This window comes from Echinops telfairi, unplaced genomic scaffold (genome assembly GCF_000313985.2).
Source record: "Echinops telfairi isolate 266 unplaced genomic scaffold, ASM31398v2 ScPeMD7_60;HRSCAF=208, whole genome shotgun sequence".
Lineage (NCBI taxonomy): Eukaryota > Metazoa > Chordata > Mammalia > Afrosoricida > Tenrecidae > Echinops > Echinops telfairi.
Window position 1 is genome coordinate 2,678,597 of NW_022103958.1, and position 24,876 is coordinate 2,703,472.

The 24,876-nt window shown below is 38.0% G+C and overlaps 2 protein-coding genes and 1 pseudogene across 2 annotated transcripts in view; 1 reads left to right on the forward strand and 2 right to left on the reverse strand.

Moving 5' to 3' along the window:
- The first annotated feature begins 5,879 nt into the window (after window positions 1-5,879).
- Window positions 5,880-6,582, forward strand: LOC101641538 (annotated as a pseudogene).
- Window positions 6,583-13,845: 7,263 nt separating this feature from the next.
- LOC101653994 (olfactory receptor 4A47) lies at window positions 13,846-14,757 on the reverse strand. Its single transcript, XM_004708374.4, has one exon. The coding sequence runs from the start codon at window positions 14,755-14,757 to the stop codon at window positions 13,846-13,848; it is 912 nt and encodes a 303-aa protein (XP_004708431.3).
- A 6,706-nt stretch (window positions 14,758-21,463) lies between these two features.
- The window catches only part of LOC101641223 (olfactory receptor 4C12-like), a 4,718-nt gene continuing 1,305 nt past the window's right edge, over window positions 21,464-24,876 (reverse strand). The window contains exon 2 of the mRNA XM_004708459.1: window positions 21,464-21,528. Within this exon, the coding sequence (XP_004708516.1) occupies window positions 21,464-21,528 (65 nt within the window). The remainder of the gene's footprint in view (window positions 21,529-24,876) is intronic.

Here is a 24,876-nt window from a genome sequence, read left to right on the forward strand (position 1 = left end):
CCTAAACCCATTGTTGCAGCCACTGTGCCAATCCATTTATTTGTGGGCTTTCCCCTCCTTCACTCCCCCTCCATTTTAATAAGCATGAAGTCATTCTCCAGGGACCAGTCTCTCCTGACAACATGTCCAATGTATATAAGATGTAGTCTTGCCATCTTTCCTTTTCAGCAGAAAATATGATTTTTGTATCAAACTATCCCTGTAGTTAGTTTTAACAGCAGACACATTTTTTGTAAGCCAAGCCTCTCCCTGCCACCAAATCAATGCTGACTCATACCAACCCTATAGGACAGGGTAGAACCGCCCCTGTGAGTTTATGAGACAGTAACTGTTTAAAAGGGTTTAAAGCACCATCTTTCTCACACAGAGGAGCTGGTGGTTTAGAACTGCTGACCTTGCAGATCACAGCCCAATGCAAAACTTCTATACCACCAAGGTTCCTACAAGCCAAGCCTACCAATATACCTAAAAGATTAAAACTCCACGCTAATTTACTTTATGAATCTTCAAATCCACTGTCATTATAAGCATAAGAACAGCCATTATTACCCAAATAAAATGACATTTCTGGCCACATGGTTTTGTCTGCATGCTCTACAAGCACAAACTTGTTGCTTCATTGCTGTGTTTTCATAGACCCAGATTTTGCAAAGGTTCCTGGTGTTTTAGCCAGGATATGTGAAACTTTATGTGGATCAAAATGTTGTTTTAGGGACAGAACAAGGGAATACTGTATGGTTTCAAATCAAGAAAAGTGTGATCAGGGTTCTGTCTTCTTACCATACTTAGTAATCTGAATTCTGAGCAAATAATCAAGGAATCTGGACTATATAAAGAACAAGATAGAATTGGAGGAAAACGAATTAACAACCAGTGATAATCAGATGAAACAGCCTTGCTTGCTGAAAGTGAGGCGGGCTTGAGGTACATTTTGATAAAGATCAAGAACTGCAGTCTTCAGTATGGATTAGAACGTAATGGAAAGAAAACAAAAGTCCTCTCAACTGGGCCAGGTAACATCACGATAAACAGAGAAAAGATTGCAGTTGTCAAGGATTTCATCTTGCTTAGATCCACAATCAAAGCTCATGGAAGCAGCAGTCAAGAGATCATAAAACCTCTTCAAAGTGTTGGAAAATAAGAGTATTACTTTAAGGACTGAGGTATGTCTGATCCAAGTCTTTGTATTTTTAATTGCCTCATATGCATGTGAAAGATGGCCACTGAATAAGGGAGACCTAAGAAGAATAAAAAAGAGCCATGGCTTCTCACTGCAAGGTCAGTAATTCAAAACCACCAAGTGCTCAGTGGGAGAATGGTGGAGGTTTCCACTACCATAAAGAGTTACAGTCTCAGAAACTCACAGCGGCTGTTTTACCCCATCCTATAAGGTCACTATGAGTGGATGGAGCAAAGCTTCCTGAACCTTCATTTGCTGACTGATGGTGAATGATCCAAACTAACACAAAATAGCTGCAAACCTATATTAATAATAGGAATGTGGAATGAGCAGAGTATGAATCTAGGAAAATTGAAAACCATGAAAAAACAAAATGGAATACACAGTAAAAAACAGAAATTCACCGGTATCCAGTAGATTCTGTCTCACTGTAGGACTTTTGCTGCAGGTTTCTGAGGCTGTAAATCTTTTTTTTTTCTTAATCATTTGATTGGGAGCTCATACAACTCTTATCAAAATCCATACATACATCAGTTGTGTCAAGCACATTTGTACATTCATTGCCCTCAGCATTCTCAAAATATTTGCTCTCCACCTAAGCCCCTGGCATCAGCTCCTCATTTTTCCCCCTCCCTCCCCACTCCCTCCTCCCTCATGAACCCTTGATAATTTATAAACTATGATTTTTTTCATGTATTACACTGTCTGACATCTCCCTTCACCCACTTTTCTGTTGTCCATCCCCAGGGAGGAGGTTATATGTAGATCCTTGTAATCAGTTCCCCCTGTCCACTCCACCCTCCCTCCACCTTGCCAGTATCACCACTTTTGGCACTGGTCCTGAAGGGATCATCTGCCTTGGATTCCCTGTGTTTCCAGTTCCTATCTGTACCAGTGTACATTCTCTGGTCTAGCCAGATTTGTAAGGTGGAATTGGAATCATTATGCATTTAGGAACTAGGGGAAAATTGTATGTTTCATCGTTGTTATACTGCACCCTGACTGGCTAGTCTCCTCCCTGTGACCCTTCCGTTAAGGGGATATCCAGTTGCCTACAGATGGGATTTGCGTCCTCACTACGCCCTCCCCCTCATTCACAATGATATGATTTTTTTAGGAGAACAAATGGCCTCATCTTTCTCCCATGAAGTAATTGGTAGTTGCAAACTGCTAACTTTGCAATTCTGCTGAGCAAGTCATCATAGAAGTTAGATTATATGAAAAATGTGACATCATAATCTTGCTTGCTGAAAGTGAGGAGGGATTAAAGCACTTGCTGATGAAGATCAATGATTATAGCCTTCAGTGTGGATTACAGCTTGATGTGAGGAAGAATGAAATTCTCACAATGAGACCAAAAGGTAACATCATGATCAATGTGGGAAAGGTTGAAGTTGTCAAGGATTTTGTCTTATTTGGATCTGCAATCAATGCTCATGGAAGCAGCAGTCATTAGATCAAGACAGTATTGCATTAAAAAATCTGCTAACAAGACCTCTTTAGAGCATTGAAGAGTAAGGATGTTACTTTGAAGACTAAGGTACGCCTGGCCCAAACCACGGTAGTCTCCATTGCCTCATATGCATGTGAAAGTTGGATGTTGAATAAGGAAGACCACAGAGGAATTTATGCCTTTGAATTGTGGTGTTGGAGAAGAATATTGAAACTACCATTAAATGACTACTAAAAGGACAAACTGATCTGTTTTGGAAGAAGTAAGACCAGAGTGATCCTTAGGGGCAAGGATGGCAAAACTTTGTCTAACATACTTTGGACATCTGGTCAGGAGAGACCAGTGCCTGGAGAAGGACATCATACTTGGTAAAGTGGAAGGGCGGTGGGAAAAAAAGAAGGCTTTCAATGAGATGGATTGACATAGTGGCTGCATCCATGGGCTCAGCCATAGAAGCAGCCTTGAGGATGGCACCGAACCATACAGTATTTAGTTCTGTTGTGCATAGGGCCACTGTGAGCCTGTGCCAATTCAATGGCACTTAACAACAACAACAACAACAACCATGCAATTGGAAATCCAACTCCTAATCCACTACACTAGCAGGCCTCCTCATCTACACATTATCATAAATATATAATCTGTATCCTCAACAAATGCTACAGACACTGAATAAACGAAGACCATCAGCTTCTGCATTCCTATTAATGAAATGGACCGTGCTTTCTTGCTCTGTTTGGTTTTCATGGTGTATGTACTAGACTATTGAGTTAGTAGAAAAGCATTTACAAGCTAATGTAGTAAACCAGTAGCTAAATGGAGACTTCCTCAAGAACAGTTCAGTGTCAATGAGAAATAAGAGGGAAAAGATCAGAAAGTTGCTGCTCAGAGTTTGTATGATATTTGTTATGAATAGAGTAATGTCTAAAATGAAGTCATCAGCCATATTATGACCAGAAAAGGTAAATCCACCTGGAAGAGTAGGGAGTTAATTATGAAAATATGCTTCCTCAGTCACCACCACAATTTCTGTCCTCAGATTATTTGAATTCTGAAGTAAACACTGAGCCTAAACAACTTAGTGAACCCATATAATGACTAGGGGTCTACTTTTTTGTGTGTGAAAGCTTAACAGAATGTAAGTATTATACAATAGACATATGTTCAATGTTTCTTATTCATTTGGAGATTAACTGTGATTTCTGAACTTAGAACCTACAAAAGAATTGATTGAAATAAGGAGATAAAAAAGCGTGCGGGGCCACACATTTGTGGAAGAGCAAAGAATCTGGAAGAGCATGAATTTGCAGAATTGTAAGAGGCGAATTTAGTAGGTATCCTGGATCCAAGTCATCTGTGGTTTTGTAATTCTCCTGGAGAGATTGGGCTTGTTTGATTGAGTGAGTGGAGTCCACTGTTGAGGTTTAGAGCAGGGAGGTAACATCAGTTTCTAATCAGAGCTATGAAAAGGGTCATGTGGGCTACTTCCAATCCTGGGAAGCAAAGATGAATGCAGATCGGGCAGGAGACCATTATAGTTCACCAGTAAAGAAACAAGAAAAGGAGGAGGATGAGCCAATTCATTCTATATCTTCAAGACAGACCCAAAAATATTAGTTAAGATCTCAAAACTCACTGCCATTGACTCATAGTGACCCTGTCGGACAGGGTAGAATGACCCACGTGGGTTTCTGAGATAGTAATTCTTTGTGGGACTGGAAATCCCCATCTTTCTCCTGTGGATTGGATGGTGGTTTCAAACTGCTGACCTTGCTGTCAGCAGTTTAATGTGTAACCACTAGACGCCAGGGTTCCTATCAGTTCAGAAAGTAATAAGTTATCAAACAAGACTAAAGCTTTGAGGACACTGAGATGTTTGGTCTGAACAACATGAACTGTGATACTTCAAGTGTGAGGGGCAACTCCTACCAAAGAGCAGATTTCATGTAGAATATTGAACATATTTAAAATAAATATTAAGTTGATATTGTACTGGAAATCTCTATTTCATTGTTGAAATATACCTTTGAAAAGTAGGAGAGAGACAGGGATTGAAGACACAAAATTGGGGTGTTTTAGCATTTATAGACCATAAAAATGAGCACTGCTTCTTGTGCCTTTGCTTGGGTTAGGTGGTAAACCTAGGGTGGTGAAGTTTTGTCTGTAATATTCATTTCACCAATTGTTCTACCAATTTTGACTATTTAAATGACCTTACACAGTGGTTTTTAAAGCAGTTGGCTTCTAACCAAAAGGCTGGCAGAGTGCACCCACCAGTTGTTCTGAGGATGAAAAATGTGGAAGTCTGCTTTCATAAAGATGTACGTTTTGGCAAACTTATGGGGCAGGTTTGCTCTGTCCTATAGGGTGCTATGAGCTATAACTTAGCCTATGACAGTGGGTTTAGGTAGTTGTCATGTGCTATATTTTGTGACTTCATACATAACAGATGTTTCATGAAAGTCTCTTCCTATCCTTTCTTGTTCTATCACTGCTCCTTTAAAACTTAGCCAAAGCATTGCTTTCTCTGGGAAGCCATTTCTGATCCTAGTTTGATTTAGATGTCCCTACGCTACCTAACCTTGGTATTATATGAATTTAATGGTAATGACACTTATCACATTGATTTATTATAGCATGACCACATCCTTAAATATCATACCAGTATTCGTAAGGAACTTTCTCTTTTTCAGCAGGATATCTCAATATCTGTCACAGTCTGACATAAATAAATCCTCCTAACATATTTTAGTTGAATGAAAAATTAAATTAAAATACTATAATACATTAAGTAATTTTCACTATTTTACAGGTAAATGGCTTCTTATATCTATTGTGATTACCTATAAAATAAAATAAAATAAAATAAGATGGAGACAAGGAACAATGTCACTTATTTTGTCCTCCTGGGGCTGATTCAGAATCGAAAGGAGCAGAAGGTCCTTTTCATTCCATTCTTGCTCATCTACATTTTGACCATGGCTGGCAACCTGCTCATTGCTGTGACTGTCACTTTCAGTATGGCCCTGGACATGCCCATGAACTTCTTTCTTGGAAGTTTTTGATTTATGAATGTTATTTATTCATGATCCATCCCACCCAAGTTGACAGCAGACTTCTACTTTGGGAAAAAGATCACATCCTTCTAATCCTGTATGTTTCAGCTTTTTACAAAACACCTTGTTGGTGGGTGAGATGCCTCTATTGGTGATGGCCTGTGACCACATTGCCTTCTGAAATCCCTTGCACTATGAGGTTACTATGAGGCAATGGGTGTGTGTTTTGCTGCTGATGGTGTCTAGAGTTGGAGGATTTTTTTCACTCTGTCATTCCACTTAGCTCTCTTTATGGACTCCCATTCTGTGGTCCCAATGTCATCGCTCACTTTTTAGGTGCCATTTACCACCTATTGAAACTTGTCTCTACTGACACTTATGTCATTGGCTATATTGGTGATGTAGTGGTTGTGAGTTGGGCTGTGATCCACATGGTCGGCAGTTTGAAACCAGCAGCTCCACAAGAGAAAGACTGGGAGTTCTCCACTCATAAACATAAATCCAACTGGGGGTCACTATGAGTCAACATTGACTTGATGGTAGTGAATTTAGTTTTGGTTTGAGTGGGAACTGATGAGCAGTAATCTGCACCTTTGTGTTTCTTCTCATACTCATTTCTTATGGTGTTATCTTGTGCTCCTTAAAGAACCTTAGTCAGGAAGAGAGAAGAAAACCCTCTCCACTTGTGGCCCCACATGTTTGTGGTAGCCTTCTTTCCCCCTGTATTTTCATGTGTGCAAGAGCTGCTAAGTAAGACTCTTCCCATTCACAAATCATTGAGTAGGTTCTATACTGTCATAACCCTTAAGTTGAATCCCTTAATCTGCACTCTGAGAAATTCAGAGAAAAGAAATGATATGCAGGAGCTCTGGGGTAAAAATGACATCAAATGAGAAGTAATTGCAACAACATAAAATGATACCATACTGTAAATGGGGAAGGTGTTTTCCTGCTTTGAAGTCAGGTTAACACTATTTGTCAATAGCACTTAGATGTTGATATGTAAAGCCTTTGAGGAAAATTCCAGCAGGAAATTAATTATCCTATGAGAATATCTCATTTAAATTTATTTGTTGTCAATTTGGTTTTCAATTGATAGATTATTGTCTGAATGAGGGAGTGTTGTTAAAATGTACATGGTGTCTGGGTATTGAGAGATATAGCATCTGGGGTCTTAAAGGCTTGAAGGTAAACAAGCAGCCATCTAGCCCAGAAGCAACAAAGCCCACATGGAAGAAGCATACCAGCCTGTGTGATCATGAGGTGTCGAAGGGATCAGGTATAAAGCAACAAAGAACAAAAAAACCCATATCATTGTGAATGAGGGTGAGTGCAGGGTGGGGACCCAAGGCCCATATGCTTCCTCCCCCCCACCCCCACCCACTATCATGATCCCACTTCTACCTTACAAACCTGGCTGGGCCAGAGGATGTATACTGGTGCAGATAGGAACTGGAAAGACAAGGAATACAGGACAGGTGAACCCCTCAGGACCAGTGGTGAGAGTGGAGATACCAGGAGGGTGGAGGGAAGGTAGGGTAGAAAGGGGGAACTGATTACAAGGATCTACATATAACCCCCTCCCTGGGGGATGGACAAGAGTAAAGTGGGTGAAGGGAGACGTCAGGCAGTGTGAGATATGACAAAATAATAATAATTTATAAATTATCAAGGGTTCATTAGGGAAGGGAGAGCAGGGAGGGAGGGAGGGGGAAAATGAGGAGCTGATACCAAGGGAAAGCAAATGTTTTGAGAATGATGATGAAAACAAATGTACAAATGTGCTTGACAAAATGGATGTATGTATGGATTGCGATAAGAGTTGTACAAGCCCCCAATTAAAAGAAACATACATTCATAATACATGGCTTTAGACATCCTACTTCAGTGGTAGTGGAGTTATTTCTGCATATATGAATTTTAAACAAAATACCCAGATTTTTATGGATCAAGAGGTCTACAAACTCATTTTATGTTCACATCTTCCACCATTAATGGGGCCATCTTGTAAGAAATTTCCATGGGAAGCATCTTTCAAAATAGAAGCTGTTGAGAACCGTGGAATTCTCAAATCTTCACAAGTCCTGCAATACAAAGCAAATATACAATATCTAGGCAAATAAGGATATTTGTGGTATTTATTCCCACTTTCAATCTCTGTACTTGCGAATCATATGCCACATCAGGTCTGATTTATTATGTTCCTTTTTCCGCTCCCAAAGAGAAAAGCCCAGCATTTGTTTTTGTGCATATTTTGGATTTTAAGTTCTTTATCATAACTAATCATTCACTGTAGAGACAAGCTTACATGGTTTTGCTAGGTGGAGAAGATTTTATGTATCATTTCTTATATGTATTTGTAATCTAGAAGAATGGTTACAAATATTAGTTTTGCCACTTAGCATTGGGAAAAAAAAAACATTATTTAGTTGCAAGCAAAGTTAAAGCAGAGACAAATATAATAGCCCTTATGAAGATCATCTTATGTACTGAATGTCCAATCAATCGTAACTACTAAAAGCATAAGCACCATCTGGCATGGTACTCTCTGAAATTATAGTAAAACTACACAACCAAATCCATCCCCAACCCCACTCTGCAAATAAAGAAGGGATAATCCAAAAGGTATCTGCTCTTCCTTTGATGAGGACTCAGAACGCTTACTGGCTGAGTAGATCGAAGGAGCTGGAATTGAATCCAACCATCTTGAATATTCCTGAACCTCTTGTATTTGGGTTTTCTGATGCCATTACAATTATTTTTAATAATTTTGGAAGTATTGTAGCTAATTTATTTCTAAGCCAATGTGCTTCTTAATAGAAAGCATTGTCATTTATGTTCATTCTCCTTATTTCACCAGTTTAAGTACATATTGCTAGAAGGCAGTCCTCTTTATTCAACTTCCATTGCACCATTTGGGCTTTTGAAAACATGTGGCTCCTCTACATTTAAGGGAAAAAAAATCCAGATGGTAACGATAGTAATTGGTAAAAATGGAAATCATACAGAATGGTATACAATAAAAAATACATCTCTGTCCATTTCTTAGTGTAGTCTACCAGTGCTCCACTCCAGGGATAATTATGATACCCAGTTTCTTAATAGTATTCAAAAATGATCTTTAAAGATAGAAACATATTTATATGTCACTATGTGTATTTATATCTGTGAATAAAATTTGCATTTTTACTACTCAACATCTTGCAAATCTTTCTATCCCAGTGCATATACATCTAACTCAATTTGAGATATCTTGCTTCTGTGTGACATAAAATTATCACACTGATTTTAAGTAAATTATGCATTATATTAGTTAGTTTATACCTAAGCCATTTTTAATAGAAAGTATCGTTATTTATGTTAATTCTCATGGTGTCAGCAGTGGGATGGATTCATCCCACAACAGATAATATGTAGTCTTTAATAATGATTTTGTTTTAATCACATTATATGACAATATGTGATATAATTTTGCTTAAATTCAATATGTCTTAGATTATATGAACACTAAGGAAAGTGGGTTTCTAAAATCTTTCTACATTGATTTACAAATTGACAATCACATTAGTATTAGTAACTGAGTAGAAGCCTTTTTTATTGTTCCCTCTCTTTTCCTTTACTTTCTTCTTCATTCTCAAAAATTTTTTTTTAATTATATAGGTTTTTCAAAATTACTGACCACAATATTGATGCAAAAACACCAGAAAATTTGACAAAATCAGCGAGTATTACAACACCTCAACTATGAGAGAAAACTGTGCGCTTGTAGCAAGTGCAGGTGACAGCAGATGATTTGAAGTGTCAATGTAGTTGGATAATAAGAACAGCTTAGACCAGATCATTAGAAGGCTCAAAGAGTAAACTATCATAACGTTTTAGATTTATAAGTGTATTGGTAAATATATGCTGCACTTATGAAAAATGTTTTTGCGGTTCTAACTCACAACATTGAGTCACATGATTTCATTTGCACTTGCTACAACCACATACTGTTGTTTTCATTGATGTGGTTCATTTTATATTGGATGATTTTTCTAATTTTTTGGTGCATTAGAAGCAATAATGTAGGACCTATAGTATTTGTGAATCTATATGAATAACTTCCATGAGAAAAACTCACAGATTGTCACAGTGTCATTTCTAACTCATAGCAACTTCTTTAGAGAATGAATTGGGAATGAAAGGAAATAAATAGAATAGTTAAAAGAATCCTCTACTCAGTTACTAATATTGTTATAATTAAAAATGTTGTAAATCAATGAGGAAGAATTTAGAAAACTGGTTTTTCTTAGTACTTACATAGTGTAAGAAATAGTACACTGAAACCATTTGTAGCTATATTTATCACAGATTACCATAGTTAAATTGGTTAGCAAATGAATGTTGCTTAAAAATACATATGGCAATTAAATAGTTTTTACAAAAGCGTAGTTTACTAAAGACTGAATGATCTGGTACGAGAGGAGATCCATAGAGAAGTGACACTATGAGTTATTGCACTGGAAGGCACCAACCTTACGCACATCACTGTCTTATAGAGAGGAAGAAAACTGAAAATGAGTTATGTGTATGTACTGGAAATATCTGCAAAAAGTCGAGTAGTAAAAAGCATATTTTCCACAAATACAAATACACATATTTACATAGAAATATGATTCTATCTTCTAAACATAATTTCTTGAATAATATTAAGAAACTGGGTACAATGTTGGATTCTTGGGTGGAGCACTAGGAAACTACCATAAGAGATGGATAGGAGATGTGTTTTTTACTTTGTACTGTTTTGTGTGATTTCCATTTAGTTTCTTTTTTTCATTGTTTTGAATTAAAAAATATTACGTGTGTTCAAATTCCATGTGATGGGACAGAAACTGAATTAAGATGGGGTCTTAAAAGGGTTGAAGATAAACAAGCGGCCATCTACCTGGGAAGCAACAAAGCCCGCATGGAAGAAGCGCATCAGCCTGTGTGATCATGAGGTGTCAACAGGATCAGGTATCAGGCATCAGAAGACCCAAAACGAACAATCATATAGAGGCTAATGAGGGGGAATGGAGTGGAGACCCAAAGCCCATCTGTAGATACTTAGACATCCCCTCACAGAAGGGAACAAAGAAGGGATGAGCCAGCCACGATGCAGCATAGCATCAACGAAATATGCAACATTCCTCTAGTTCTTTAATGCTTCCCCCTCCCCCCACTTCATGGCCCCAGTTCTACCTTACAAATCCAGCTAGACCAGAGCATGTACACTGGTTCATATAAGAGCTCTCAACACACTGAATCCAGGACAGATAGACGCCCCCTCAGGAACAATAATGGGAGTAAGGATACCATGAAGGTAGGGGGAAAGTGCGGAGAGAAAGAGGGAACTGATTGCAATGATCAACCTATAACTCACCCCCATCCAGAGTGACGAACAACAGAAGCATGTGTGAAGGGAGACAGCAGATGGTGTAAGATATGAAAATAATAATTATTTATCAAGAATTCATGAGTGTAGGAGGGGGAAGGGAAAAACGAGGAGCCATTACCAAGGCCTCAAGTAGAAAGAAAAGTTTTGAAAGGATGATGGCAACAAATGTACAAATGTGCTTGACATAATGCATGTATGGACTGTTAGAAGAGCTATAAGAACCCCCAATAAAAAGATTTTTTTAAAAGATGGTAACCTATGTAGCAATAAATATTTTAGCTTTTATGATAAAGAGAATGGACATAAATGACAATACTTTTTCTACTAAATAAAAACAAGTTTAGTAATAAATTAATACATATTATGTTTATATATTTTTTAAAATCAGTGTGACTATATAAAAATCTCATTTATTTCATTGCACTTTATTTATTGACCCCCTATTCTTCTGCATTAAATTCTTCTAGATGCAGTGATAAGCAAGATATTTTAGAGCTTATGTCCTACAAGATACAATGATTAACAATCCAATCATATAGTTAATTATTTAATTATAGGCTTAATAAATAAATGTTTTCAAGGAAAGAGAAAATATACCAGATTCAAGGTTTCCGAGACCCAAAGAAGGAGATGTGCCATAAAGCCAAATGACTTTGTGGTGGATGAGACATTTATTTACAACCTAATATACTTACTCGTAAGGCATGGTGGCTATGTGTTGGGCTACTAACTGCAAGGTCAGCATTTCAAAACCGCCAGCCACTCTGAGAGATTAAAACAAGGCTTTCTACTCTGATGAAGAGTCTTGGAAACTCCCAGGGGCAATTTTACCCTGCCGTCTAAGTGTTGCTCTGAATTGACAATGACTCAATGGCAGTGAGATACTTACTCTTTTCCAAAATATTTTCATAGCATTTTTTTAAATCTCTGAATTTCTCAGAATGGTTTGTTTTTTCTTTAGTCTTTATGGGAGCAGATCACCAAGTCTTTTAACTCTTACAGAGCTCCACAGAGTGGGCTTGAACTGCAGACCTTTAGGTTAGCAGCTGACCATTAACCCATTGCACCTTCAGAACGTTACCTTACATTCCTAGTAAACTGGCAATCAATCATACCTTGGTTGACTCCAGCGCTCCAAATTCTAGGACATCATCCAAAATGCTGACGTTTAAGACTGATAGAGCCGAATAAGGACTCTAAATCTCAATAAGCAACTGTAAATAAATGAATTGATAGATAAATAAATAAACAAATAAGCTGCATAGTCATACAAGGGACCTTTTTCAGCTTAAGGCACTGGGGACAGGGTTCTGACCCAGACAAAATGAGGATGCTGCTGAGTCTAGAAAAGATGCCAGTCAAAGTCTTCCCCAAAGAGGAAGTGGTCCAGCAATATTTTTTCCCTTTTTGAAAGAACACTTCCACAGTGTTTACTATGGGTCAGGCAGAATTATAAATGATTTACCTACAGTCATGCATTTAATTGATCCCATCAATATTATGAGCTAGTTACTATTATCAACCATTTTATAGATGAAGAGAATGTGACGTGAAAGGGTTGGATAACTTTCCCAGATCACATTCAAACCAGAACCTGCTCTTAATCACTGAAACACACGCTCAGAAGAAATATATCCCTTTGTTGTTAGTATGTTTATAGTCTGGCTCCTGTGTTGGCTTCAGGTTCATAGCAAACTTGTCAAAAGAATATGAAACATATAGGTGTACGAACTACAAGCCCTTAAAGGCACACACAAAAATGGAAATCCGAAAATCAGGAAAGCAAGATTAAGAAATAGTTGAGGAGGTGGGATCCAATTGCAGACCCCCCATAGACCTCTGACCAAGACAGTACAGTACTCTTTCAGAGTGTTCATCATAGGACTGGCAGGGGGATTATGGATCCTTGCTTCTATATTTGGGGGAAATGGAGCCTTTTGAGTAGTTTTAGTATGACTTCAGAGACTCACATAACAAATAATATTTATAATAGTTCAGCTTTATTGAACAATTAGTTCAGATGAAAAGCTTTATGAAGAGTATTTTATTCATCCTGGCTTTAATTCTGTCGTTACCCTTTAACTGCAGCTACATGAGGTTGTGTTTTGTCCATTTCAAACTGTAAGTGACAAACTAGTGCTTTTAACCATTCCTCTAAATTATTCAAATGCAAAAAGAAATAACACTTAAAAGCTTTTACATGAGCAGAACAATGAAAATGTGCCTCTCTGCGAATACCTAGTTAAGATAAATAAGTTCAGTTCAAAAACTCACCAAGAAAGAATGATAGGCATTTCTTTTAGGAGGCTGGGAAAAAATGGAAAAGAACAAGCCAGACCTAATCTGGCAGATGATTACCAAGTTCAGAAAGAGGAAGTGAAAATAAATACCCCCAATATCCCTAAATACCTAGACTACTGCTTATTTGCTTTGCAATTGGAAAATTCAGACAATTTGGTATAGATCCTCATTTAGGCAATATGGTATAGATCAAAAGTCCTTATTCAGACAATATGGTATAGATTGAAAATCAAATGTACAATACAAAAAGCTTGGTGAAATATTCTTATAGTCAGCATTCATTTTCTGCCTGGGCTTTCTCTCAAAATACATACATGTGAGCGTCTCGATGCTTTTGACGTATATGTTCAGTTGACTTTGAAACCACAAGCAAAGGTCTTCTTTTCATCTCCATGTAAAGAATGAAGCCACTTTGTGTTGTTGCATTTCTCATTTGAAGTCATTTCTTACCCCAGAGCTTCTGCATAGCATTTGTCATCTCGGAGTTTCTCAGCGTGTAGATTAGAGGGTTCAGCATAGGAGTTATGACTGTATAAAACACACTCAGTGATTTGTCAATGGGGAAAGTCCTTGCAGGTCTTGCGTACATGAAAATGCAGGGGACAAAGAAGAAGACCACCACAGTGATGTGGGAGCCACAAGTAGAGAGAGCTTTCCTCCTCCCTTCCTGACTCAGGTTCTTTAGGGAGCGCAAGATCACACCATAAGAAATGAGTAAGAGCAGAAACACAATAGTGCATATGACTCCTCCGTTAGCTGCAACTAAGAAGCCAATGACATAAGTGTCAGTACAGACAAGTTTCAACAGGGGGTACATGTCACAGAAAAAATGATCTATGATATTGGGGCCACAGAATGGGAGTCCATAGAGAGAGCTAAGTTGAATGACTGAGTGAAGAAACCCTCCAACCCAAGACACTATCAGCAGCACAACACACACCCATTGCCTCATTATAACCAAATAATGCAAGGGCTTACAGATAGCCACATAGCGGTCATAGGCCATCACCAATAGAAGAAAAACCTCTGAGCCACCAAAGAAGTGTTCTGTAAAGAGCTGAATCATGCAGGATTGGAAGGATATGGTCGTTTTCCCAAAGAACAAGTCTGCTATCAACTTAGGTGAGATGGATGATGAATAAATAACATCCATAAATGACAAGCTTCCAAGAAAGAAGTACATGGGTGTGTCCAGGGCCTTACTGAAAGTGACAGTTACAACAATGAGCAGGTTGCCAACCATGGTCAAAATGTAGAAGAGCAAGAAGAGAACGAAAAGAACTTTCTGTTCCTTCGGATTCTGAGTGAGTCCCAGGAGGACAAAATGAGTCACATTATTTCTCGTTTCCATCTATTCTTTTATAGCTGCTCACTCCAGATATTACCTACAAAACAAGACATTTTTCATGTATTATCATTTTTTTCATTTAATTAAATGTGTGTTGTTGTTGTTGTTGTTGTTGTTGTTAGGTACTGTTAAATTTCTTCAGACTCCTAACGAATAGCAGAAACATTGCCCGATCCTGTGCCATTCTCACAAAATGTGCTAGGTGCGTCTATTCATGTCAGGCCCTAATGGCATAGTTCAGCTATTAACTGCAAGGTTAGTAGTTCAAAACCATCAGCTGCTCTGTTAGAGAGGTTCCTCTCCCACGAATAATTACAGCTGCAGAAGCCCATATGAGCAGTTCTACCCTGTGTTACAAGATTGCTGTGAGCCTGTATTGACTCATTGGCAGTGAGTTCAGTTTGAGTTTGTTCACTGATATTGAGATATGAGACAAAGTTCCTCACCCTTCTGATATGATATATGGTGACGTGGTCAGATGATCACAGACCAATGCAATAAGTATCATTACAATTAAATTTTCAGGATCCTAAGGTTGTATTGTGTAGACACGTTTAAATCAATGTGGGATCAGGAAGGGCTTCCCAGGGAAAGAAATGCTTTAGCTAAGGTTTAAAGAAAAGAAGACAGAAAAAGAAAAGGTGACAGAAAAAGAAACACTTGACAAGCACCTACACCCACTGCCATTAACTCCATTTCAACTCATGGTGACCCTGTAGGAAAGAACAGAACTGTCCCAAAGGCTGCTCCATACTGTAATTCTTTACAAAAACTGACTGCCACATATTTCTTCTATAGATCAACTAGTTAGTACAATCTTCCAACCTTTGGGTTCTTTAACAACACCCACCTAAAATAATGTAAATAATCAAAGTTGATAGAACAATTTATGAAAGGAGGGTTATAGACGAAAGGTGACTAGCATAGATTTACCACTGACCACTGAAACTTACTTCCTGGTGTCTTTGGTGAGACTCTCCTCCGTTTTATGATGAATAAAAACTAAAACACCCTAATTTTGTGTCTTCATTCCCTTACTCTCTCCAACTTTCTAGCTAATATTTTAACTACCTAATAGACATTTCAGAAGTCTTACATTTCATTTTCTCAAATCCACATGTTTTTAGACAGCAGAAATGGATTAGAATTTGAATTGGATTGATTCAAATGCCTTGTTGCTGCCAACAACAGTTTCTTGAACTTACGAAATTTGTATAACTCAAACCATATTATTTACCAAAGAATAAACAAAGCCATGTAGTTGCAAACCCTGGTTTCCACTCTTATCTGTTAGTCTTACCTTTGGAGCCTTGTTCACAATCTGAGGGCTTTTTAACTGACCGATATGGAAATCTCTCTTCCAATACAGAATGACCAGAGACAGCCGAAAGCTGAATACTTCCTTCAGAATAAATTTGATTTCCTATAGCTAAGCCTGTCCATTTTTGTCACAGGTTCTTCTAAATATGCCCCCCAAAAGTAGTATTACTTGCATTAAGATCTATTGTAAATGAACTCAATGATGCAAATAGGAAAATTAAAAGTTTCCATTGCTGGGACAATTTTTCGAAGAGGCAAACAAATCCTATGTCTCCATGAAAAAGTGACAACACATCAAAAGAGAAAAGTTGCCATCTAGAATTTTTGTCCTCCCCCCAATGTGTTGATAAAATTACACTAGTTGTGAGAAAGTTGATAAGGCACAAGCTAATTGAGCTTGAAATTTCAAACTAGCATTCTTATGCCTGTTTCCTATCATGCTTCAAGGCTATCCAAGAATCTCGTAAAATAGATGAATAAGTCCATAAAAGGATAGTGTCTTCTACCCGACAGGGGCAAGAATCATTGGGCATTTTATCCTCTTTAACTGCAAGGCTTATCAGTGAGCTCTGTCATTGGAATGTGTCCAACACCTGCTTAATTAAATTCACTTGGATTTTCACCAACACTTTGAAAGAATATTGATATGTAAAAGTGCTTTTAGGTCAATCAAATAAGTAGCGTTAGAACTTATAACAAGGTAAAGAAAACTAGTTTCAGAATCATCATCAGATTATTTTCACTGAAGTATAAACTCTTACTCCAATTACTTTTTTCCAGTAAATATAAATTTAATTACTTTTATCCCCACTTTGACATAGCCAGTTTTTCTTTCTCTTTTATTAAATACTAAATGTGTTGTGTATTTAAATATTGTTAAATGTTTTTCTTCCAGTGTAGAAGCAATAACCAACTGAAAATCCTATTTCAACTTTTTAAATTTATTGAGCATATATTTTGTTCCAGTTATTACACTATAAACTGAAGATAAAATAATTAACAACAACCAAAAAAACAGGAAAAATATATTCCAGCACTGACCTTATAGCCTTGTACTACAGCTTGGAAATAAGTAAGGACATTAGTTATTAAAGTAATTATAGTCTGTAATAAGTGCCATTTCAAACAACAAGTAGAGTCCAGTGGCAGAAAATAGACAGAATGTTACTGGGGATAATTATACATGGCCTCTTAAAATATGATATTTAAACTGAGATCCAATGATGAGACTTGACATTCATAGAAAGCACTCTTCCAGTGCCCCAGTTTGGCAAAAGCATTTCAAGTACAGGACACTGAACAGCCAGTGTATATCATTTGCTGGCTAGATTAGAACCCTCCTACACAGCTAGTGAGACTGCAAACACATGAAATCACAATGGAAAATGGGATGGGTGCAACCCTCTCACACATACCATTCCTGATTTTAAACTATGATGTCTCCATTGCTCTATACTCACAAGTGTATCTTGGTCCATGTACAAATTTCACATGAACACAATAAAATGTTCTGGTGTTCCCATTCTTCACAAGACTCTCTTGCTATTAGCCACATAGTTGACTAACTTGGCAGAGTTGATAAAACACAAGTAGTAAATATCTTTCGGGTATCAAGTGCTTTCAGCAACGTCATCCACTGATCCATGTCCTCTTCTAAATCCAGCCTGTCTCTGAAAGCTTCAGTGGTTGGTGCATGAATAAGAATAATAATTGTATTGATTGGTTTTCCTAGAATTAGGATAGATATAATCCTATCAAATTCAACATAATGATATGCCAGTGATGAAGATATTGAAGGATTCTCCTAACAGCTTCGGTGTGAAATTGATCAAATGTAATCAAGATGCATTGGTAATTATTGGAGATTATAATGCAAAAATTGGAAACAAGGAGGAAGGAACAGCAGTTGGAAAACAGGGCCTGGACACAGAATTTTTCAAACCAACAACTTGTTCATAGCAAATACTTTTTTTCAAAAACACAGAAGGTAACTGTACACATGGGCTTCTCCAGATGGAAAACATAGAAATCAAATTGACTATATCTTTAGGAAGAGGCGATGGAGATGTTCAATGTCAGCATCTAAAACCAGGTCAGGGACTGACTGTGCAGCAGCAGATCATCCACTGCTTATCTGTCCACAAGAGCCAAGTTACCACCTGAAGCCTATCCTGCCTGCATTTCAAGAATATCACAAAATATATTTGATGTATTGAGCACTAATAACAGACAATCTGGGGATATCAAGAATATCATACAAAGTGTATGTCAGAAGAGACTCTGAAACTAGCACTTAATCATAGAGTAGGTAAGGGACATGCAAGAAATGATGAAGTCAATGAAGTAGACAGGAAATTTCAAAGGGTAGTTCAAGAAGATAAAGTAAAATGTTACAATGAAATCTGCAAAGACATAGAATTAGAAAACCAAGAACATACTCAGCATATCTTAAACTGAAAGAATGCAATAAAAATTTTATTCTCTGAAGGCCAAACATGATAGTGCGACAAGTGGAAAGTAAAAGAAAATAGAGTAAAGAACTAGGAAGCAAGGGGCCCTTACAGATGTCTAAATACAGGTATGTACATATGTAAATATATTTATATATAATTATAGAGAAATATATCTATGTACATATATTTATATGTTAAGTATCAAGGTAGCAGATGGACATTGGGCCTCTATTCAAGTCCTCCCTCAGCACAAGAACACTTTGTTCTAATAACCTGGCATTCCATGATGCTTAGCTTCCCAACACGATAGCTGAAGACAAAATGGGTGCATACGCAAATGTGGTGAAGAAAGCTGATGGTGCTGGTCTATGAATAGATAGAGCATCTGGAGTCATAAAGGCTTGAAGATAAACAAGCAGCCACCTAGCTGAGAAGCAACAAAGTCCACATGGAAGAAACACACCAGGCTGTGTGATCAAGAGGTGTCAAAGGGATCACGTATCAGGTATCAAAGACTCAAAACAAAAAGAAGATATCAATGTGAATGAGGGAGAATGTGGAGTAGAGCCCCAAAGCCCTTCTGTAGGCAATTGGCCATCCACTTACAGAAGGGTCACAAGGAGGAGACAAGCCAGTCAGGGTGCAGTATAGCACCGATTAAACATACAACTTTCCTCTAGTTCTTTAATGCCTCCTCCCACCCAGTATCATGACCCCAACTCTACCTTACAAATCTGGCTAGACTAGAGCATGTACACAGGTACAGATAAGAGCTGGAAACACAGGGAATCCAGGACAGATAGCAATAACAGGAGGGTAAGGCAAAGCTAGGGAAAGAAAAGGGAAAATGATTACAATGATCTACATATAATCCCTTCCCAGGGGGACAGACGACAGAAAAGTGGGTCAATGGAGACATCTTTCAGTGTAAGACAAGAAAAAATAATAATAATTTATACATTACAAGGGTCCATGAGGGACGGAGGGTGGGGGAGGGAAGGATGGGAAAAAATGAGGAGCTGATACCAAGGGTTCAAGTACAAAGAAAATGTTTTGAACATGATGATGGCAACAAATGTACAAATGTGCTTGAGGAAATAGATGTATAAGAGCTGTATGAGCCCCCAATAAAATGATTTTAAAATGTTTTTTTTTAATTTCATCCTTAAGTTCAATATTTAAAGATTCTATAGGCAAAATATTGAGTGATGCAGGGTGCATCAAAAGAAGATTAAAAGAGCACACAGAGTCATTGTACCAAAAAGAACTAGTTGGTATTCCACTAAGGCAAGAGGTACCATATGAGCATGAACTACTGATACTGAATGAAGAAGTTCAAGGTGCATTGAAGACATTAGCCAAAGACAAGTTTTCAGGAAGTACTGGAGTATCGATTGCAATGTTTCAAACAGCTGATGAATCACTGGAAGCACTTATTGATCTATGCTGGGAAATCTGGAAGACAACTACTTGGACAACTGATTGGAAGAGATCCATATTTGTACCCATTCCAAGGAAATGTGACTCAGCAAACTGCTCAAATTATAGAAAAATACCATTGATGTCACATACAAGTAAAATGAAGATCATTCAGCAATGGTTGCATCAGTACACTAACCAGTGGCTCAGGTTGGATTCAAACTAGGATGTGAAATAAGGGATTTCATTGCTGATGTCAGATTGGCATGTGGCTGAAAGTAGAGAATACCAGAAAGATATTTACTTATATTTCATTGACTATGCCAAGTATTCAACTGTGTAAATCATTTTTTAAAAAACTGTGGGGAACTTGAGAAGCATGGGAATTCCAGAATACTTCATTGTGGTCATGGAAAACCTGTATATGTATTGAGGCAGTTATGTGAATAGAGAAGGGGATGTTGTATTATTTAAAATCAGGAAAGGTGTGCATTAGGGTTGTATCCTTTCACCATATTTATTCTATCTGTATACTGAGCAAATAATCTGAGAAGCTTGATTATCTAAAGAAAAAGCTGACATCAGGATTGGAAAATGGTTTATTAACAAGTAGGTGACATTGACTTGCTTGCTGAAAGTGAGGAGAACATGAAGCACTTGCTGATGAAGATAGAAGAACCGTGCCATGGAGATTCCATGAACTCTTCAGGATGGATTATGACTCAACGTAAAAAAAAATGCTCACAATTGGACCAATATTATGATAAATCAAGGAAAATTAAAGTTGTCCAGTGTTGCTTGGATCCACAGTCAATGCTCATAGAAGCAATGGTCAAGAGGCAAAATGATGCATTGCATTAGGTTAACCTGCTGCACAACACCTATTTAGAGTGTTGAAAAGCAGAGCAATTGCTCTAAGGGCTAAGATGTACCTGACCCAAGACACAATCTTTTCAATCACCTCATGTGCATGTGAAAGTTAGACCCTGGATAAGGAAGATCGAAAAAGAACCAACACATTTGATTTGTGGTGCTGGTGAAGAATCTGGAAAGTACCACGGGCTACTAAAAGAACAAACAAATCTGTCTTGGATGAACTACAGCCAGAATGGTCCTTAGGAATGGTCCTTAGAAACAAGGATGGCGACACTTCATCTTATATGTCTGGAGAGATCAGTCCCCGGAGAAGGGGGAAATGCTCCATAAAGCAGAGGAGCAGCAAAAAAGACGAAGGTCCTTCGTAAGATGGATTAACACAGTGGCTACCATAATGGGTCCAAACATAGAAACCATTGTGAGGATGGCACAGGACTGGGCAGTATTCCATTCTGTTGTACATAGAGTTGCTATCAGTTGGAACCAACTCAGCACCTAGCCACGACAACATGCCATCTCCCTAGAAATTCAAGAATATTCAGGAAGACTGGATCCAATTTTATACCCCCCAAAAGTATCAACAGGCCGGTCAGCTTTTAGAGTATTATTTTTTAAACCAAGGACAGAGGAGGAGAAATAGGTCATGCACGCTCAACATTTAACATGTAGGCATGAACCGACAGTCCACCAAAGACCTTCAAATAACCTTCAAACATATGGAGAAATACTGACAATCATTAGATATTCTAGAGATTAGAATAAAAATGTTAATAAGATATCACCTCACCCCAGTATTAGGAGCATTCAATTAACAAAACAAACAGAAAATATCAAATGCTAGCAAAGGTATGGAGAAACCGGAACCCTCATACACTGCTTGTGGGCTTGCAATTTGGTGCAAGCACTGAGGAAAATGGCACGGTGCTTTCTCAAAACGTTAGATATAAAAATACCATATGACCCAACAATCTCTCTATGTGCTCTATATCCTAGAGAAATAAGAATTGTGCTTTGAATAGATATATACACACTTAAATTCATTGCAGCACTGTTCACAATATCAAAAAGTTGGAAACAACATGAATTTGTAAATCAATTGAAAATTGGACAAGTAAGCTATGGTATATATACACAATGGAATCTGTGTAACATTAAAGAATAATGATGAAACTGCAAAACGTCTCATAGCATGAGTAAACTTGGGGGGCATTATGCTGAATGAAGCTGTCAGTCCAAAAGGACACATATTTTATGAGATCACTATTATAAAAATTCAAGAAAAGGTTTTAATACTGAAAGAAAGATTCTTTGATGATCACCAGGGGTGGGAAGAGAAAGGAGAGTAAGTTCATGGCTGGAAGGCAGGCACACATTAACTTGGATGAAGAGGATGACAATATATAATAAGAGGGAAGTTGGCAAAGAATGATACTGGCAGAGGAAGATATTGAGAAGAGTGCAAGAGTTAAAGACAACAGAGTAATAAGTAAATGCTATTATACACACAATCCTGCAATAATCCTGAGAAAATGCAAGGAGCCTTGGTGGTTTAGTTATTTTCCTATTGGTCTCCTAACCACTAGGTCTGCAGTTCCAACACACCAGCCACTCTGTGGGACAAAGTCGAGCCTTCCTGCTCCCATAAGGACTTACTGCCTCAGAAACCTAGGGAGCAGTTCTATTCTGACCTGGAAGCTCACTATGAGTTGAAATTGATTTGATGCTAACAGGCAAGAGTAGAACGAGTAGATGCATGGATAGAAACGTATATGGAATAGATGTGGGAGGGAGATGGGGATATACCTAGGGTTATATATTGGTTTGACAAGGGCATGTGTATCTGTGCTGTGAATATATTCATGAATATGCTGGAGTATGCAGGAGGCAGTTTTATGAAACTTTTTAGGCATGATCAAACACTTTGGGGAAGGAGTTGCTGGGCTTGTGGCTCGGGATCATAGTCTTGAAGGACACCAAGCTTTAATGGCAGAACATTCTCTAGAAAGGTAATGTTATACATCCTGCTTTGGTGAGTAGTAACTGAGGTCTGAAAAGCTTGTGAGCCACCATCTAAGATCGACTGTTCTCTTCTTGTCTTAAGGAAAATCAAAGAGGCACAGCAATAGTCCAATTGACTAATGGACCAGGAAAACATCAGTCTCCATGACTCTTAGACAGGAAGAACTAGATGGTGCCCTGCTATCACTACCAAGTGCTTTCAAAGGGATTATATTAGAAAGTCTTTGGTGGAATGGAAGAAAAATGTGGAACAAAACCAAAATGCATAATAAAACAAAAGGGAGCAAGTTTACTGGTTTGATAGGTACTGGTGGAACCAACAAGACTATGTCCTTCAGTTATTTTCAGGTCTCACAATACACTCACCTCAGTGTCTCAATTTTCAGCCAAACAGCAGACAGAGAGGTAAACAACAGAGAAGTACACCTCTCCTAGACTAATGAAGCTTATAAAATAAAAAAGGCAGCATTGACCCAAGGACGAAGTTCAGAATGGTTAGAAAAAGAAGAATGGAGAAAGGAGCAGGTAGGATGGGTTTTATTACATTGTAGGTATCGCAATCCATGACATGAAACAAAATATATATGGATTGTTGAATGAAAACTTGATTTTTTTCTCTAAAACTTCACCTAATTAATGATAAAAGTATTTTTAAAACTTGGAATAATAGATTTAATAGTCCAGTGATATCCAGTAATAGTGAGGGGGAGTGCGGAGTGGGGACCCAAAACCCATCTGTAGGCAACTGGACAACCCATTACAGAAGGGTAATGGGGAGGAGATGAGCCAGTCAGGGTGCAATGTGGCAACGATGAAACATATAACTTTCCTCTAGTTCCTAAATGCTTCCTCTCCCACTCACCCCCACCCCACTATCATGATCCCAAATCAGGCTAGACCAGAGGATGTATACTGATACAGATAGGAACTGGAAACACAGGGAATCCAGGGCAGATGATCCCTTCAGGACCAGTGCTGAGAGTGGCGATACCAGGAGGGTAGAGGGAGGGTGGAGTGGAAAGGGGGAACCAATTACAAGGATCTACATATAACCTCCTCCCTGCGGGATAGACAATAGAAAAGTGGGTGAAGGGAGACGTCGGACAGTGTAAGATATGACAAAATAATAATTTATAAATTATGAAGGGTTCATGAGGGAGAGGGGAGTGGGAAGGGAGGGGGAAAATGAGGAGCTGATACCAAGGGCTCAAACAGAAAGCAAATTAATGTTTTGAGAATGATGAGGGAAACAAATGTACAAATGTGCTTGAGAGAATGGATGGATGTGATAAGAGTTGTACAAGGCCCCAATAAAATGATTATTAAAAAAAAGAATTACAGGATCCCAGAAACCAAAAAGGGCATTCTACTCGTCCTATCATGTGTCTATGAGTTGGAACTGCCTCAATGCCACTGAGTTTTTAAGTTTACATGGTTTGTTATATTTGGCACTGATAATACTTCTCACTCTCCTTTAACTGAAACCAAGAGGTCATGTTTTGCCAACATTGACTCTGTAAGTGACCATGCTAACATTAAACCTCAGAGCTCCCTTCCACAGACATTATGGCCTTTCCATTATGCTATGCACATATCAACATTCTTTGAAAATATGCACACAGGACATAGAACATAAAATCTTCTGCACACAGCAAAACTTGATGTGAAAAATATCTTGATGTGAATAACTAGTTATGATTATAATAACAGATAGTTTTCATCAAATAACTTGGCAAAAATAAATAGTGATAATTTTCTTTGAAAGCAGAAAACAAAAATGAGAAAGTCAGACTTGATATGGGAAAAGATTAGTAAGTTTAGAAAGAGGAAGTAGAGAATAAATACCAAACTATTCCTACTTGCTCAAGATATTTTATTTTGTTTTGCAATTGTAAAATATCATTGTGTTGCATAATGTATGAAGGTTTGAAAGTCACAGGGTTCTCACAGCTCCTCCTCTGAGAGATACTTCCCCAAAAAATCCTGTAAAAGTGGCCGCATTTATGACTCAGGATGTGAGTAAAATCTACAGCAG